This window comes from Camelina sativa, chromosome 14 (assembly GCF_000633955.1).
Source record: "Camelina sativa cultivar DH55 chromosome 14, Cs, whole genome shotgun sequence".
NCBI lineage: Eukaryota > Viridiplantae > Streptophyta > Magnoliopsida > Brassicales > Brassicaceae > Camelina > Camelina sativa.
In genome coordinates, this window is record NC_025698.1 from 11103446 (window position 1) to 11118471 (window position 15026).

General features: G+C 32.6%; 4 protein-coding genes across 4 annotated transcripts; 3 read left to right on the forward strand and 1 right to left on the reverse strand.

Annotated features, from left to right (window-relative positions):
* Positions 159–2712, forward strand: LOC104740947 (alcohol dehydrogenase-like 1). The gene is made up of 9 exons (XM_010461694.2): positions 159–449; positions 537–583; positions 666–994; positions 1141–1223; positions 1394–1469; positions 1839–1903; positions 2000–2095; positions 2222–2383; positions 2480–2712. The coding sequence occupies exons 1-9, from the start codon at positions 258–260 to the stop codon at positions 2594–2596; spliced, it is 1167 nt and encodes a 388-aa protein (XP_010459996.1). The 5' UTR covers positions 159–257; the 3' UTR covers positions 2597–2712.
* Positions 5919–8402, forward strand: LOC104740948 (alcohol dehydrogenase-like 2). The gene is made up of 9 exons (XM_010461695.2): positions 5919–6249; positions 6340–6386; positions 6475–6803; positions 6963–7045; positions 7156–7231; positions 7453–7517; positions 7626–7721; positions 7810–7971; positions 8081–8402. The coding sequence occupies exons 1-9, from the start codon at positions 6058–6060 to the stop codon at positions 8195–8197; spliced, it is 1167 nt and encodes a 388-aa protein (XP_010459997.1). The 5' UTR covers positions 5919–6057; the 3' UTR covers positions 8198–8402.
* Positions 8620–10588, forward strand: LOC104740949 (cytochrome c oxidase subunit 6b-1). The gene is made up of 5 exons (XM_010461697.1): positions 8620–8845; positions 9312–9635; positions 9741–9823; positions 9923–10004; positions 10211–10588. Exons 1-5 carry the CDS (start codon positions 8813–8815, stop codon positions 10262–10264), a joined length of 576 nt encoding a protein of 191 aa, XP_010459999.1. The 5' UTR covers positions 8620–8812; the 3' UTR covers positions 10265–10588.
* LOC104740950 (uncharacterized protein At1g04910-like) lies at positions 10879–14165 on the reverse strand. The gene is made up of 12 exons (XM_010461699.2): positions 13842–14165; positions 13619–13723; positions 13399–13497; positions 13006–13105; positions 12836–12903; positions 12664–12752; positions 12233–12542; positions 12002–12135; positions 11704–11917; positions 11419–11603; positions 11242–11337; positions 10879–11168 (listed from the first exon to the last, which is right to left on the reverse strand). The coding sequence occupies exons 1-12, from the start codon at positions 13929–13931 to the stop codon at positions 11042–11044; spliced, it is 1617 nt and encodes a 538-aa protein (XP_010460001.1). The 5' UTR covers positions 13932–14165; the 3' UTR covers positions 10879–11041.

Below are 15026 nucleotides of genomic sequence, written 5' to 3' on the forward strand. Positions count from 1 at the left end.
TATATATACGTATATATTATTTTCTTTTGGGGAAAACCTTCAAATCTTATAAGTAATGAACGAATTGTATCGCATGCACATTATAGAGTGACCACACGTCCAACTCTATGTGTCCGTGTCACTCTATAGTAAATGTGTCGTTGAACTAAATACTTTAATATCTATTTTTAAAGGATAAGATACGAACAAGAGACTTGAATTCTCTTCCTCTCTCTCGTCCACTCACCTATTTTGCATCTATCGATCTCATCATAACCATGGACAAAACATTTTCCTCTAGCAACGAAGCAAAACCAATTAGATGCAAAGCAGCAATATGTAGAAACGCAGGAGAAGCTCTAGTGATAGAAGACATCTACGTGGATCCACCTCAAGCTTACGAAGTTAGGATTAAGATCCTATGCACTTCTCTGTGTCACACTGATCTTAGTTTCTGGAAAATGGACTTTGTAAGTTTACACTATAAGACAAAGTCAACATAGAACTATTATTCAAATCTTGATTTCACTAATCTTTTTTTTTTGTAACTTTTCCAGGGACCGCTTTCAAGATTTCCTAGGATTCTAGGTCACGAAGCAGTCGGGTGAATCTTTATATAAACTTCTTTAATTTCAATTTTACACTCCTGATCTTCAAGAATCTACCTAAAGTACTTGTTACTTCAGTGTGGTCGAGAGCATTGGAGAAAACGTGGATGGATTCAAACAAGGCGACGTCATTTTGCCAGTGTTTCTACCATTCTGTGGAGATTGCAGAGACTGCAAGTCTTCAAAAACCAACTGGTGTGAGAGATATGCCGACGATTTCGTATCAAACACAAGACGATATGGAATGAGTTCTAGATTCAAAGACTCTTCGGGAGAAGTTATTCACCATTTTTTCTTTGTCTCAAGTTTTTCTGAATACACCGTCGTTGATATCGCACATCTTGTCAAAATATCTCCTGAAATCCCCGTTGACAAAGCGGCTTTGCTCAGCTGTGGTGTCTCAACAGGTATCTGTTCTTCTCGTAGGGTTTGTATAGATACATTAGTTATATCCGGGGTGAAAACATTAAAAGAAGTAGAAATTAGGGTTGGAATTGTTATTTATGGAAAAGTACGGAAATATGAGCTGATGGTTATATGTCACGTGGAGTAGGAATTGGGGGAGCTTGGAAGGTGGCTAATGTGGAAGAAGGCTCCACCGTTGCAGTGTTTGGCCTTGGTGCTGTTGGACTTGCAGTAATCAATCATTCCTCTCCAATTATATAATACTACCTTTTTTATTTGTGTCCGCTTCATTTATAACACTACTTTTTCTTGTATAAAGGAAAACAAAAGTACTTTTAACAATTGTTTTATTTAATCAAATTTATATATAAGTTATTTGTTAATAATTGATTTGGTACAAGGTTGCAGAAGGAGCCAGACTACGTAGGGCCGCGAAGATCATCGGAATTGATACCAATCCTGATAAATTCGAGCTAGGTAAAGTTGTGTTATATATTTCAAGTTGTATATGATTTTGTTTTCGTGGGCTTATGCTGCTGACCGCATTGGCGATGATGGTAGTGTTGTCGACGGTAGTTAATGTTGGTATGCGTAATGGTTCACCATCAATGTGTTAACATGCATATGCATAGCATTTCCACAGAATACACACTAAACATATTTTCAAATTTCACGTATCTAATTTGTTATTATGTTTATGTCATCTATTATTTCAAATTTTTGAAAAATAAATCATATTGTTATTTTGATTAATGTAAATTATATATATCACTTGACAGTAGGTTTCTATCAAAGGGAGTAAATTAATTCATCATATATAAACCTATATTTATTTACATTGAGCAGGTAAAAAATTTGGTCTTACGGATTTCGTCAATCCTACCTTGTGCGGAGAAAAGAAGATTAGTGAAGTATGCTAGCTAATAAACGTCGGAGTAATTAATTAACTTATTCACACACATTAATAAAAACAGAACTAATCTTTTTGTTGGTTAATTATAAAAAAGGTGATTAAAGAAATGACAGGCGGAGGAGTTGACTATAGTTTCGAATGCGTTGGCGTAGCATCTTTACTTACCGAGGCTTTCATCAGCACCCGCACGGTAAGCTTAAACCAGATCATACCAAATTTTTCGTCGGTTGAACATCATCAATGGTTTAACAAAATCGGTTTTTACAATTTACAATATTTTTCACAGTTAACTAATAATTGTATATAAACAAAACAGGGATCAGGAAAAACGGTAATGTTGGGGATGGAGAAGCATGCAGCGCCAATTAGTTTAGGTAGTTTTGATCTTCTTAGTGGCAGAAGTATTTGCGGAAGCTTGTTTGGTGGTCTGAAAGCTAAACTTGATATTCCTATTCTCTTGGATCACTACTTAAAAAAGGTAATTATAACTTCATACATAAAGTTATGTGATTACATTTTTGTCCACCTTTATTATGTTATTGATTTTTTTTTCCTATATATACTATGTTTTCAGGAGATTAATCTGGATAGTTTTATCACGCACGAACTGAAATTTCAAGAAATCAATAAGGCTTTCGACTTATTAAAGGAAGGAAAATCTCTCCGATGCATTCTATGGATGGATAAGTGATTTTTCCTTATCTATCTTTACATTTACTGTTTTACATCTTTTTGTCGATCTTTGTATACATTCTAAAGGCGAAATTGAAATGGGGCTTTCTTAAAAAAATAATAATAATAAATGTAAAATAATTTCAAAATAATATAAATTACTAAAAATAAAACAATATAATAGTCTTCCTTATATTTTAATAAACTTTTTCACCAAATGCTCATAATCTAGGTTCTAAAAATTTAAGAAAAAAACAATATATCAAATCATCACAATTATAATTCATAAACAAAATTACTAGAAAGATCAATTAGTATATAATGAAGATTTAGAAGCATTAAAATATGTTTTAACCGTTTTAAAGAAAAATAAATAAATAAACAAAAGAATTCTAAACTAGATTGTCATTTTTAAGAGGAATTTATTCTCTTGTGTTAAAGAGTCAAAGCAAAAAAAAATAAAACCAATGTTATTCATGAAATTAAAGATTTTCCTAAACTATTGTGATACACTATATTTTTTAGATTTGGAGCCTAAAAATCCTTTATATTTTGGGGACTCGATGCAAATGCCTTTTTTTAACCAATAGGCAGTCAGGCACGGCTCTGTATACATTATCTTCCTTTTGTCGTCCAATAAAAGATGTTTTGCAATTTTTGACTATCAACTAGAGCCACAAACTTATCTTTGGCATTATATCTTTGGTAGTACAAATCCCTTAAACTTAAAGTTGTGTTTTCTGATGGTGACAAGTATTAGATGGTTACACGTTTTACTTTGTACAAATATTATCATGTGAAATTCAAATCTCTGATACATTCAATCGCTTCAAAGCATTTATAGAAAACGTTTGCTGTCAGTTCTAGTAAAAAAACAGACTCTTTTTTTTTGTGTGTTTATAGTAGACGTAACCAACATATGTGAGTAAAAGTTTTGTTCGCATCTAATTGTAACAAACGTAAAATTTAGGGTCCGAATGGTAACTGCAGATTTAGTAGTGCGGGACAAAAAATTTGCTAGTGCGGTACGGTTCAACTGTAGTACGTGCGGGACAAATATATTTGTGGGAAAAGTGCAATTATTTCAAAATAAGCGGTACAAAATAATATTTGATTGGTGAAAATTTATTTGCTGTGCGGTTTTCATATTATTTTAATAATAATTAATAAGATTATATATTTTAATTTGTTTGGTATAAATAAATAAATATCTTTATACATATACAAACCTTAAATGCCTACAAAATAGCAAAATACATATTATAGATAAAATATAAGCATATATATCATAAAATATATCATAGATTATTATTGATTTAAATTGATTATTATTGTTAATGAAATAACATTTTCATCTATTATATATGAACTACAAAAACCAAAATTGAATTTTACTTAATCATGTAAATTTTATGTATAAAAAATCAAAATTTATTTAACTTTTTATTTTATTTTAATGATCACTATGATAATTAAGTAGCATTTACAATAATATTATTTACTTTATCATTACTAACATTCACTTTGTTATTGAAATTTAAACTACATGTTATAAAATTATTTGTTAATATAGACACTGAATTTATAATCGTTTATATTAATCATAATAATATAAAATCTATTTTTAACATATGTATTCTTTGTGTTAATATAAATCAAGTGTTATATAATAGTGTTTAAAAAATGTTACATGTTAGTGAGAGAGTGAGAAGTACAAATACTAAAGAAGAAAGATAAAAAAAAAATAGTTTTTTCTTTTATTTTTGTTTTTTTACTTTTTTTATTTGATATATATTATTTAAAGATTGAAAAAGAAATAAAAAAAAAACTGTATTATTTGATGTGGTTTCAAAAACCGCTAGGTAAAGGCTGTGGATTTTTTAAAAGGCGGTTCACCTTATAATCTGCTGGACAAAAAACCGCAAATTATTATTTTTTTTTTTTTTTTGAAAAACGCTTATTTGTTTCTAAAATCATGATTGGTGACTATAGTACGTTTTTGATAAAAAAAAATTCAAAACCGTTTTTTCACTGTCTCCATTCACTGCCTTAATTTAAATGGATGTTGAATTGAGTTTAACATTTATTAGGTGGCTTCTAGCTATGTACTATATATATCCACCAAGTTCGAAGTTTAAAGGTCCCCTTCCTTTTCTCGTTATAATTAAGAGACATAATGGTTGGGTGAATATTAGATTAGAGACGTGCTTAATTGGATTCTAGTATTCATGATTGGATTCTAGTAATCGGGTATATGATGGCCTTATTTATATATAAACGTGGACTCAAAAACGTGTCATGTTTTTCTTTAAATTCATTAAAATTAATTCAAATAGATAAGTAAAAAAATGTGTAACTATTTTTCGCCAAAAACTTAATTAGCTATACTGTCTATTGTGAATAGATCTGTTCGATATATTAATAAAAAATTAAAACTATACCAGGTGATCGATCAACTGAAAAAGCAACAATATATATTAAAAAAAAATTGAAATCTTCAACAAAATCATGAAAAAGTGAATAAGTAAAAGATTAAGAAGGTGTTGTTGGATTTTATTTTTAAAATTTTTTTGAAAAGTTTAACAAAATCATTAAAAATGAATAAGTGAAAGATTGTTAAAGATTGTGAGAGAGTTTTGTTGATTAGTTTTCTAAAATCTTGTAAAGTAATCCAAACAATCCCTATATTTTGTGATACTTTCAATGACTTTATTTTGTAAGGAAGTGTCTAAAATCATGAACCGATAACATAATAATTGAATACATTAACAATCCTAGATTTTTTTGTTTTAATTGAATAACACAAAAATTTTAATGACTTTATAAAAGTCTGAATCCAATAACTCAAATTTATTAAGATTTTAAATGACTTTTTACAAATCACAAACTAATAACAATAAACTTTAAGAGAGTTTAACAAAATTTTGATCTAATAACAACAGATTCTACATAACATTTAAAATCTTTAAAACTCTATTCAAATCTCAAACCAATAACCCCCACTTAGTAATTACTATAGAGTATTCTATAGTTTTGTTGATTATTTTTCTAAAATCTTGTAAAATGCTCCAAACAATCCCGATATTTTTGTGATACTTTGCGTGACTTTATTTTATGAAGAAAATGTATAAAATCATTAATAATCCTAGATTCTTTTGTTTTAATTAAATAACACCAAACTTTTAATGATTTGATAAAAGTCTGAATCCAATAACTTAATTTTATTAATATTTTAAATGACTTTTTACAAATCACAAACTAATAACACTAAATTTTAATAGATTTTAACAAAATCTTAGTAACATTTAAAGTCTTTAAAACTCTATTCAAATCTCAAACCAATAATAACCCTCACTAATTATTGTTTGTTAGGAAAAAAAAAGTTCTTGATAAAAATCTAGGGAATCATTTTGCAGAGACAATATAAGAAGAAACAATATACTCTCTCTCATATCACTCCATCATAATCCATAAATCACCATGGAAGAGGCTTCATTCTCCAGCACCCAAGGAAAGCCAATCCGATGCAAAGCAGCAATCTTACGAAAAGCAGGAGAACCATTGGTGATAGAAGAGATCCAAGTTGATCCACCAAGAGCTTATGAAGTTAGGATTAAGATCTTATGCACTTCTCTATGTCACACCGATCTTACTTTCTCGAAACTAGACAGTGTAATTTCTTTTTACATTATATTGCAAAGTCAACGCATAATCTACCCTTCAAAAGTCGATTTTAGCTAATCCTTTTGAGGTTTTATCCAGGGACCGCTTGCTAGGTTTCCTAGGATTCTAGGACACGAAGCAGTCGGGTGAACATTCATATACATACCCTTCTTTCATTTCAGTTTTTAACAAATCTTGATCTTCAAGAATCTGCCTAATTACTTTGTTATCCAGTGTGGTCGAGAGTATTGGAGAAAACGTGGACGGATTCAAGCTAGGCGACGTCGTTTTGCCAGTGTTTCACCCTCAATGTGAAGAATGCAAAGACTGCAAATCTCCAAAGAGCAACTGGTGCAAAAGTTTTACCAACGATTTCTTATCAAACACTAGACGATACGGAATGAGTTCTAGATTCAAAGACTCTTCGGGAGAAGATATTAACCATTTTCTTTTTGTCTCGAGTTTTATTGAATACACCGTCGTAGATATAGCACATCTCGTTAAAATCTCCCCGGAGATTCCCGTTCACAAAGCGGCCTTGCTCGGCTGTTGTGTCTCCACAGGTTAATTATTATCTTCATTTCATATTCTTGTAGGGTTGTTTTTGATAGTTTTAAATTCTTATCCGAGGCTAAAACATTAACTTAAGTAGAAATGATGGGGTGGAATAAAATAATTATTATACTTTGTTAGAAGTTTGATAATAATAATATGGGCTGTAGGAGTTGGAGCTGTGTGGAAGGTAGCTGATGTGGAGGAAGGTTCCACTGTCGCTATTTTTGGTCTTGGTGCTGTTGGACTTGCGGTACATTTACAAATATCTAATGATTTTTTGTAAAGTAGTTTATTGTAAATCATAGTCATTAGTCTCATGATTTAAGAGATAATAATTAAAAATAATGATTTGGTAAACAGGTTGCCGAAGGCGTCAGGCTCCGCGGGGCTGCAAAGGTCATCGGTGTGGATCTCAATCCCGACAAATTTGAAATAGGTTAGGTTGCTCCTTTTTTTTGTTTTTGTACATTTTTGTTTAAAAAAATGCATACGAACTTCTGATACCGAATATGTCATACTATATAATATATATATATATATATACCCTACATGTTGTATAAGTTTGTCTTGTTATATTTCATATAGATATAGTATAGCATTACATTTTTGGATATTTAGACACCTTAAATTACTAATGTTGCCATGTTGGAGGAGTAGGTAAACAATTCGGGATCACGGACTTCGTTAACCCTGCTTTGTGTGGAGAGAAGAAAACTAGCCAAGTGTGTTGATCATTTCACTATATTTTTACAAATTAAGTTTGTTAACTTATATGATTCACAACATGCAGAAAGAAAATTAATAAATCTATTGTATAAATTATGAAAAAGGTGATTAACGATATGACAGAAGGAGGAGTTGACTACAGTTTTGAATGCATTGGTTTAGCTTCCTTGATGGAGGAGGCTTTCAATAGCACTCGACCGGTACGCTTTCTAATTCGTTATAATTAGCATCATTACATGGATAAACCAAAATCAAGTTTCCTAGTATTGATTAATTTTTCTTTTTCAGGGATGGGGTAAAACGGTAGTATTGGGGATGGAACAAAAGGCTATGCCAATAAGCTTGGGTAGTTATGATCTTCTTAGAGGCAGAACTATATGCGGAACATTATTTGGCGGTTTGAAACCCAAACTTGATATTCCCATCCTCGTGGATCGTTATTTAAAAAAGGTATAAACATTCATTTATTTATGGTTTACACAACAAGTAATTTAGTTGCACTATACGTTATACACATGTTGAGTTTATAATATTCTTTGAATAAAAAAAAATCATGCAGGAGCTAAATTTGGACGGTCTAATTACACACGAGTTAAAGTTTGAGGAAATTAACAAAGCTTTCGATTTATTGACGGAAGGAAACACCATCCGTTGCATTCTATGGATGGATACATAAATTTTTACAAAATTTCTTCTCTCATTCCTACATTTACCAAAACATGGATGGTAATAAAAATCATGCAGGAGCTAAAGAATAAAAATTGCAAATGGATGGATAAATTTTTTTTTTTTTTTAAATAATGTAATTTCTTTTGTTGAAGATTTGCTAAAAAATTACATTGTGCTATCATCAATGGTTATAAACGGTGTGAATTGTGTGATTCGTTTGCGCATTCTCCAAAATTATTCACTCAAAATTTTACTATAATTACAAGACTTAAGAGAAGTAACATTTGTTCTTCCACCAAAAAAAAAAAAAAAAAAAANAAAAAAGAGAAGTAACAATTTCATTCTGAGAGTAAATTGGGCCTAAAGCGGACTCTATAAAATAGGCCCAATTCAAACCAAAACAAAACACAGTCGTTTTTGTGGGTAAAAGGACATAGCCAGATAGATAGATCCTAGAGAGAAGAAAGCTTAAACCTAACAAATCTCTCAAGAGTCAAGAGTGTTTGTTTGTTGGGTTGTGTGGTGTGTTATCATCAAAAAGATTCTTGTCTTCTCCGATCCTCGTCGACTCCTCTCCAGTCTCCTGAAGAATCTCCAAGTTTCTTTGAACCACACATCTTCAATGGCTACTGCTCAAACTCCATCTCTCTCCGAGGTTATTCTTCATCATCTTTAAACCTCATTTCTCATTTTCTCTTTGTTCTGTAATCTCCCCGATCCTCGGTATTTCATCTGTAGATCTCTCTATTGTTCGATCTAGTGAACAAGAATGAGCTGATGATTCCTTTATGATCCTTTCGTTTTCTTTTTGAATTTGATTTTGTTAGATCTTTGATTTCATCATCTCAGAAGTCAGAACGAGCTTAAAAATTAGGTTTCTTTTTCTCTTCAATACGTATTAGGGTTTTCAATTTCTCGATCGAGTTACAAAAGTCTATTGCTTTGAACAAGTCAACATGAGCTTTGAACAAAAAAAAAAAATCCAATTTTTTTTTTTGTTTTGTTCATTGTAAATGACATTTTAACAGCTTATAGAATGGTCGTGTTTAGTGATTTGCATCGGTTATGTTGGTATTTCATTTGGTCTGAAACCTGGAAACGGTTGGTGATTTATGTGGCAGCAATATCATTTGGAGAAAGATGTGAAGCAAGATACTACTAGTGCCAAGCCTGTGGAAGTGAAAGAGGTGACACCAGAAGTTACTACTACACAAGTTGAAGAGGTTACCAAGGAACAAGCTAAGGAAGAAGAATCTCCTGTTGAGGAAGCTGTTTCTGATGTTGAAGAGAAGGTTGATTCTTCTCCTGTTTCAACTGAAGTGACTTCTGAGGCTCCTCCTGCTGCAGCGAAAGACAATGCTGAGGAGACTCCTGCTGCTGCTGAAGACAATAATGACGAAAACACTAGTGAAGAAGTTGCTGAGGAAACTCCTGATGAGATCAAGGTATATATTGTAGTACCCATCCACCAAAACAAAAAAAAAAAAGATGCTTGCTTTGATGCGCTCTCTCTTGATAAGTTACTGATCAAGTTATCTCATTTTTTACAGCTTGAGACAGCTCCTGCCGATTTCCGTTTCCCGACAACAAACCAAACTAGGCATTGTTTCACTCGTTACATTGAGTATCACAGGTGAAAAGCTAATGTTCTGCTATGGTTACTCCTTGTTTTCTTAAATTTGTTTATCTTTCTTTTCATGTCTAAGTATTCTGATTGTTTACTAATATCCAGATGTGTAGCTGCCAAGGGTGATGATGCTCCAGAATGCGATAAGTTTGCAAAGTTTTATCGATCTCTTTGCCCCAGCGAATGGGTATACCTTCCATTAGCTTTCTTCACTCTTTCAGTAGCTCCAGTGACTTTTAGACAATGCTGATTAGTTACAAAATGACCTTTAGATAGACGGCTTCACTATTATGAGATAACAAATTGTCATGAACTTACTTCTGATTCCTCTTGGGATGTTTTTCGCCGTTCTGCTTCTTAATATTGCAGAATATATCTTTTGTGTGTTTGTAGGTTGATAGGTGGAACGAGCAAAGAGAGAATGGAACATTCCCTGGTCCTCTTTAAGACAAGTCTTCTAAAGAAGAATCATATGCCATCATTCCTCTTTGCTGTTACCTTCATGATGTCTCCGAGTTACACTGCAGAGTTTAATAAGATTTTACAAAACCAGCACTTCTGGTTTCCCATCATCATAAAATGTGAGAATTTAACAAAACTTTATAATCTCAAATTTTTCTCTTATATATGAGTTTTTGAGGATCATCTGATTCTGTTATGTTGTTCTTCCTGATTATGCTTTCCCATGGCAAGCTTCATTTCAATTCTTAGTGCCTGGAGGCATTTGTCTTCTATTTCTCTAAGGTTGCATATAATATTTTATCATTACCATTTTAATCAGAAGAAAACATTGGAAGATAGTAATTGAGATCTTTATTGTAACTAAAAAGTCGTCTTCAACAGAACATAAAACACGAAAATAACAAGTGGAAGAGGCGAAGAGCTATAAATCAAGTGAACCTCAATTCTTCCTTCTCGAAAATCTTGTTTGTTATGTTGATTGTTGGATATTAACGGGAATAACGGTATGATCATAGAATCTCTATATAGACTTAAAGTATATAATGGAATCATGCTTTCACGTTGTGAAAACATAAAAAACTGTTACTGTATATCACTAATCACCAAACTGTTTGATCACATGTAGTTTTCATCAACCATATTTAAGCTTTAACTATAATGCTATATAACCTATAGTATGCCTATAACTATCAATGAACCTTTGTCCCCATTGCTAAAACATGAAAAGTCCTAGCGTCATGTCCTCTTGTCCATTATCTCGTTTTAAGTGCGGTCTCTCTGGCAGAGACAGTCCGGTAATGGATTTTCATAGAAGGATTCCTCAGAACGGTGTCTCTCCAAACCCTTTGTTCCAGAAACAGGCCCTTTTCGCCTCCTCGGTGATCCTTGTCTATATTTAACCATCACAATTAGAGTCGCTATAATATGAACAAGATCACTATAAAGCTTTGGTTTTGGCTTACCGAGTTCTGTGAATCTCTATAATTCTTTCATACACTTTCCGGTTATCTTTTTCAGCTCCCTTTCCAACTTTGTCTATCAACCTCACAATGCCTTTCCTGTACTCACATATATCAACAAAATGTAAACAAGCAAGATTCCATGACTTAAAAACCAAAAAAAAATAAAAATATTTTCACCTGTCCGGAGAGATAGTTTTCCGGTGACCAAGATAGCGGCGATGCCCTTCAACAGCTCTCGCCATGTTTCCGCTATATGACGGAATAAAAACATCGCTTTCGACGGAAACAATGTAGTCAAGTGCAGCCATTTGAGTTGAGTGGTTCAAAAAAGGCTTAAGCTCTTCTCTTGTTGCCAATTTTTCCTATCATTGCCAATATAAAAGTGTTCAGTCTTTTTATTCAGTCCCATTAGTAACTTCACTAATCATTATAGCCAAAAGGCTGGAAACTTTGTAACTATACCTTACTCATTAACATGGAGAAACGAGACCGTAAATCAGCTAACCGAGCCTCACCACCGTAAATCTCACCAGCAGCTATATATATTGGTGTGTTTGATGAATATCCAAGAGCTGTTAGAATAATTCCAACTTCTTTTGGAGTCAATGGGCAGTACCCTTTGAGCCTTTGTACTCTTCCATCAATGTCTTTCACTTTCCAATACGCTGTATTCTTCCTAAAAACGTCATCTTATTATTCAAATATATAGCAACCAGCCAGCAAATCACAGAAAAGAAAACTATAGTTTGTTTTGGTTAACCTTATCTTCCTTAGCTCAGCAGCTTCATGAGCGGATAAACCGTGGTTGCAGCCGCTGAAAGCTAACATATCTTTCTCGAATCTCAAATGCAACGCGACGTATAGACCATAAGACCTCATCCTATCAACCAAAAGCTGCAACATTTATCATTCAAAAAAAAGTAGTAACAAAATGTATTAGAGAGGAAGATAATGTCATATGAGATGGTTATAGGTAGATCAATAGTTTTACCTGTCCCATTGATTTGATTTTAAGAGAGAAGCGTAGAGCCTCGTAGCAAGAACGGCAACGCAGCTTCTGAATATCTGGAGGTAGATTGTTGTTTGCTAGACGAGAATCGGATTTAGCGGCTCGGATCACCTTGTATTCATCCCACATGCTAGCTATCTCATTTTTGTAGTAACTCAATCCTGAATAGCTTTTGAAATGCTTAACCACCTTTGTGAGTCCATCAATGCCTTTTGGAAGCTTCTTGATGACTTTTACATCTTTAGACAAAGCATTGATGAAATGATCTTCATCAAACACATCCGAGAATTTGCTATTTTGTTCGGATCAATCCAAAAAAGCAGAACAAAAACAGGTGAAAACAGGATCTAGAAAATATGCTAAGACAACAAGAAGAAGAAGAAATAGACAGAGTATGGTAACATGGAGCTAACCTAGTGTCCTGCCAGAAAGATCGTTTATCGAACTCTGGGACTACAAGTGTCGCATTTATAATACGGGCTATAGCTACCATGTCACATATCTGGAAGAAGAATGATTCAACCACAAGTGTTTCATACTTAGGAGTGCAAAGAAACATAAAGAGTAGTACTACTACATACTTACCCCAGCACGCATCTGGTTAAGACCGCCATTCGTGTGAACAAGAAGATAGCCTCTAGATTCCAATGGAGCTGACGAACCAGATAAACCAGAGGATCATGAGTCAACTGACAACACAAGACTACAAAAAGAAACCAAACCAGACATTTTTTTAAAAAAGAAATTTTGCTCACATGTGTAACTAGGAGTGGTGTTGACACAAGGCACAAAATTGCGGTTGTGTGGAGGTTTCCAAAGCTTGTCGAAATCCGGTATCTCGCTTGAAATGTTCAACTGTCAAATCTAAATGAGTGAAAAACACGAAAGAGGCATGATCCTTCTAATCAAAGCAATCGAAAATTTTCTTCTAGTGTTCTTACGTTAGCACATCCTTGCAATCACCAAACATAGTATTCACTTTTGAAACGTGCTCTACGCCTAAAACATTTGTATATATATATATTTATAGGCATTTTCTTCACTGGTTCTACTCTTTTTCAAGAGACAATCCCATCATCACAAGATATTTTGATATTTTGCTTGTAAGTAAATCATCAGTTCGGTGTTGTTGTGAAAAAAATTCAAACCTTGGAATAAGAAGAAGGGCTTGTCAAGATAAGAGGAGGAACTAGCTCGGTGTTGTTAATGTGTTCCGATGTTAAACTCTGATACTGAACCTCATTGTTCTGAATTTTGAAATAAGAATCAGCCATACGTTAAAAAGAAACCATACTAATAGCCAAAGTTCAAAACTTACTTAACTATCTCCAAACAAGAAAATCTCAAGAAACAGCGTAAAAATTGAACCTTTGGTTTAGTGATAAGAATTGCTTCATTCGATTTAAGATGAGATAGGTTCCTCGTTAAGCTCTGTTCTGTGATAGATTTGTTGTAATCGTTGATATCTCCTCGCTGCTAAACAAAGAATCAAATCAAGAAACTATTCAATCTCAGAAACAGAGTTAATAACACTGATGTACCCAAAACAACGACGACCAAGATAAAATAAAGATTGTTTTTGGTTACGGACGCGAGTGTTGTGGTGGCTAAGGTGGAGCCTTGGGAGTCTATTCAAAGGAGCAACGTAATAGTGTACGGTGAGAAAGCCAAGTAACGTCATTGCGCATATGGTGCATATTAGCACCCTCCGTATCAGAACCGCCACCACAACCGTCTTCCTCCGGCGTCGTATTTCTCTGAGAACGATCCAAACGACAACATTCAAGAAAACAAACCCGTCTTCAAAGAAAATATTCAAGAAAAAAACGGATCTTGATCTTCATTGTTTTTGTTTTGTTTTGTTTGGTTTTGTGAGTAAATGAACTTTCTATTTGTGGAAGTTGAGAGAGAGATGTATTAGCCGAAAAAAGGAAGTAAGAGTGGTCTAAGACTATGTGCAATGGGGTTGTTGAAAAAGTTATTCAACCGTTTAATTTCTGCAATGAGGGTGTTGAAGAGAAAAAAAAATCTACGTGGATTCATTCTTGTTGAATCAATTCAACATGTTGAATCTGATTTTTTAGGGCCCACAATCACTTATGCGACGTTCTAAATTTTGTTTTTGTTTATGTTTTCTTTTTTTTTGTCGAAAAAGATAAAATGTTTGGAGAGAGAGACATGTGTTGTATTCTTATCGAAGAGTAAGATTTAAGAGATTTTTTTTACCTTATCATTTCAAAATCAATTATTATATAGTAAATAATTTTTTTATAAAATAATTTTTATATCAAAATTCAACATTTTTACATTCTATAAATAGAGACTTGGTTCATTTTATTCCAACACAAAAAAAATCATCATTTCTAGTATATTTTTCAAATTCTTCTCTAATAAACTCTTGTTTATTTCATATTTTATAATTTTGTTATATTAAAAATTAGCTAAAAATATAAAATTTCAATTTAAAAAATAATAATGTAACTTTTATTAATTTTAATTATTATTATAAATGTGTTGTTATCAAATTAAGTAAAAATAAGAATATAATTTGAAAATAGTAGGGTAAAGTGTTGAATTTTATTAAACAAAACTATTGGAAAAGTTAAAATTGATTTGGTTATTGAATGATTAGGTGGAAGAAAGAGAAAATGACGTGGAGTGTTGAAAGTTGAGGTGGAGGGTGTTGAAAGAAAAAACCATTGTACATGGTCTAATGCACAAAACTCGACGATCTTTTATTTTTCAAATTTTGGTTGGTTCTTTTGTGTTCTATTTT

Coding starts and splice junctions, on each gene's coding strand:
- LOC104740949 (XM_010461697.1), top strand. CDS start 8,813: ATGGCTACTGCTCAAACTCCATCTCTCTCCGAG. Junction 8,846..9,311: donor AAACTCCATCTCTCTCCGAG/GTTATTCTTCAT, acceptor TTTATGTGGCAG/CAATATCATTTGGAGAAAGA. Junction 9,636..9,740: donor AAACTCCTGATGAGATCAAG/GTATATATTGTA, acceptor CATTTTTTACAG/CTTGAGACAGCTCCTGCCGA.
- LOC104740947 (XM_010461694.2), top strand. CDS start 258: ATGGACAAAACATTTTCCTCTAGCAACGAAGCAAAACCAATTAGATGC. Junction 450..536: donor GTTTCTGGAAAATGGACTTT/GTAAGTTTACAC, acceptor TAACTTTTCCAG/GGACCGCTTTCAAGATTTCC. Junction 2,096..2,221: donor CTTTCATCAGCACCCGCACG/GTAAGCTTAAAC, acceptor TAAACAAAACAG/GGATCAGGAAAAACGGTAAT.
- LOC104740948 (XM_010461695.2), top strand. CDS start 6,058: ATGGAAGAGGCTTCATTCTCCAGCACCCAAGGAAAGCCAATCCGATGC. Junction 7,046..7,155: donor TTGGTGCTGTTGGACTTGCG/GTACATTTACAA, acceptor TTTGGTAAACAG/GTTGCCGAAGGCGTCAGGCT. Junction 7,722..7,809: donor CTTTCAATAGCACTCGACCG/GTACGCTTTCTA, acceptor TTTCTTTTTCAG/GGATGGGGTAAAACGGTAGT.
- LOC104740950 (XM_010461699.2), bottom strand. CDS start 13,931: ATGACGTTACTTGGCTTTCTCACCGTACACTATTACGTTGCTCCTTTG. Junction 13,106..13,398: donor GCCCTTCTTCTTATTCCAAG/GTTTGAATTTTT, acceptor TAGATTTGACAG/TTGAACATTTCAAGCGAGAT. Junction 12,136..12,232: donor AAATCAAATCAATGGGACAG/GTAAAACTATTG, acceptor TAAATGTTGCAG/CTTTTGGTTGATAGGATGAG.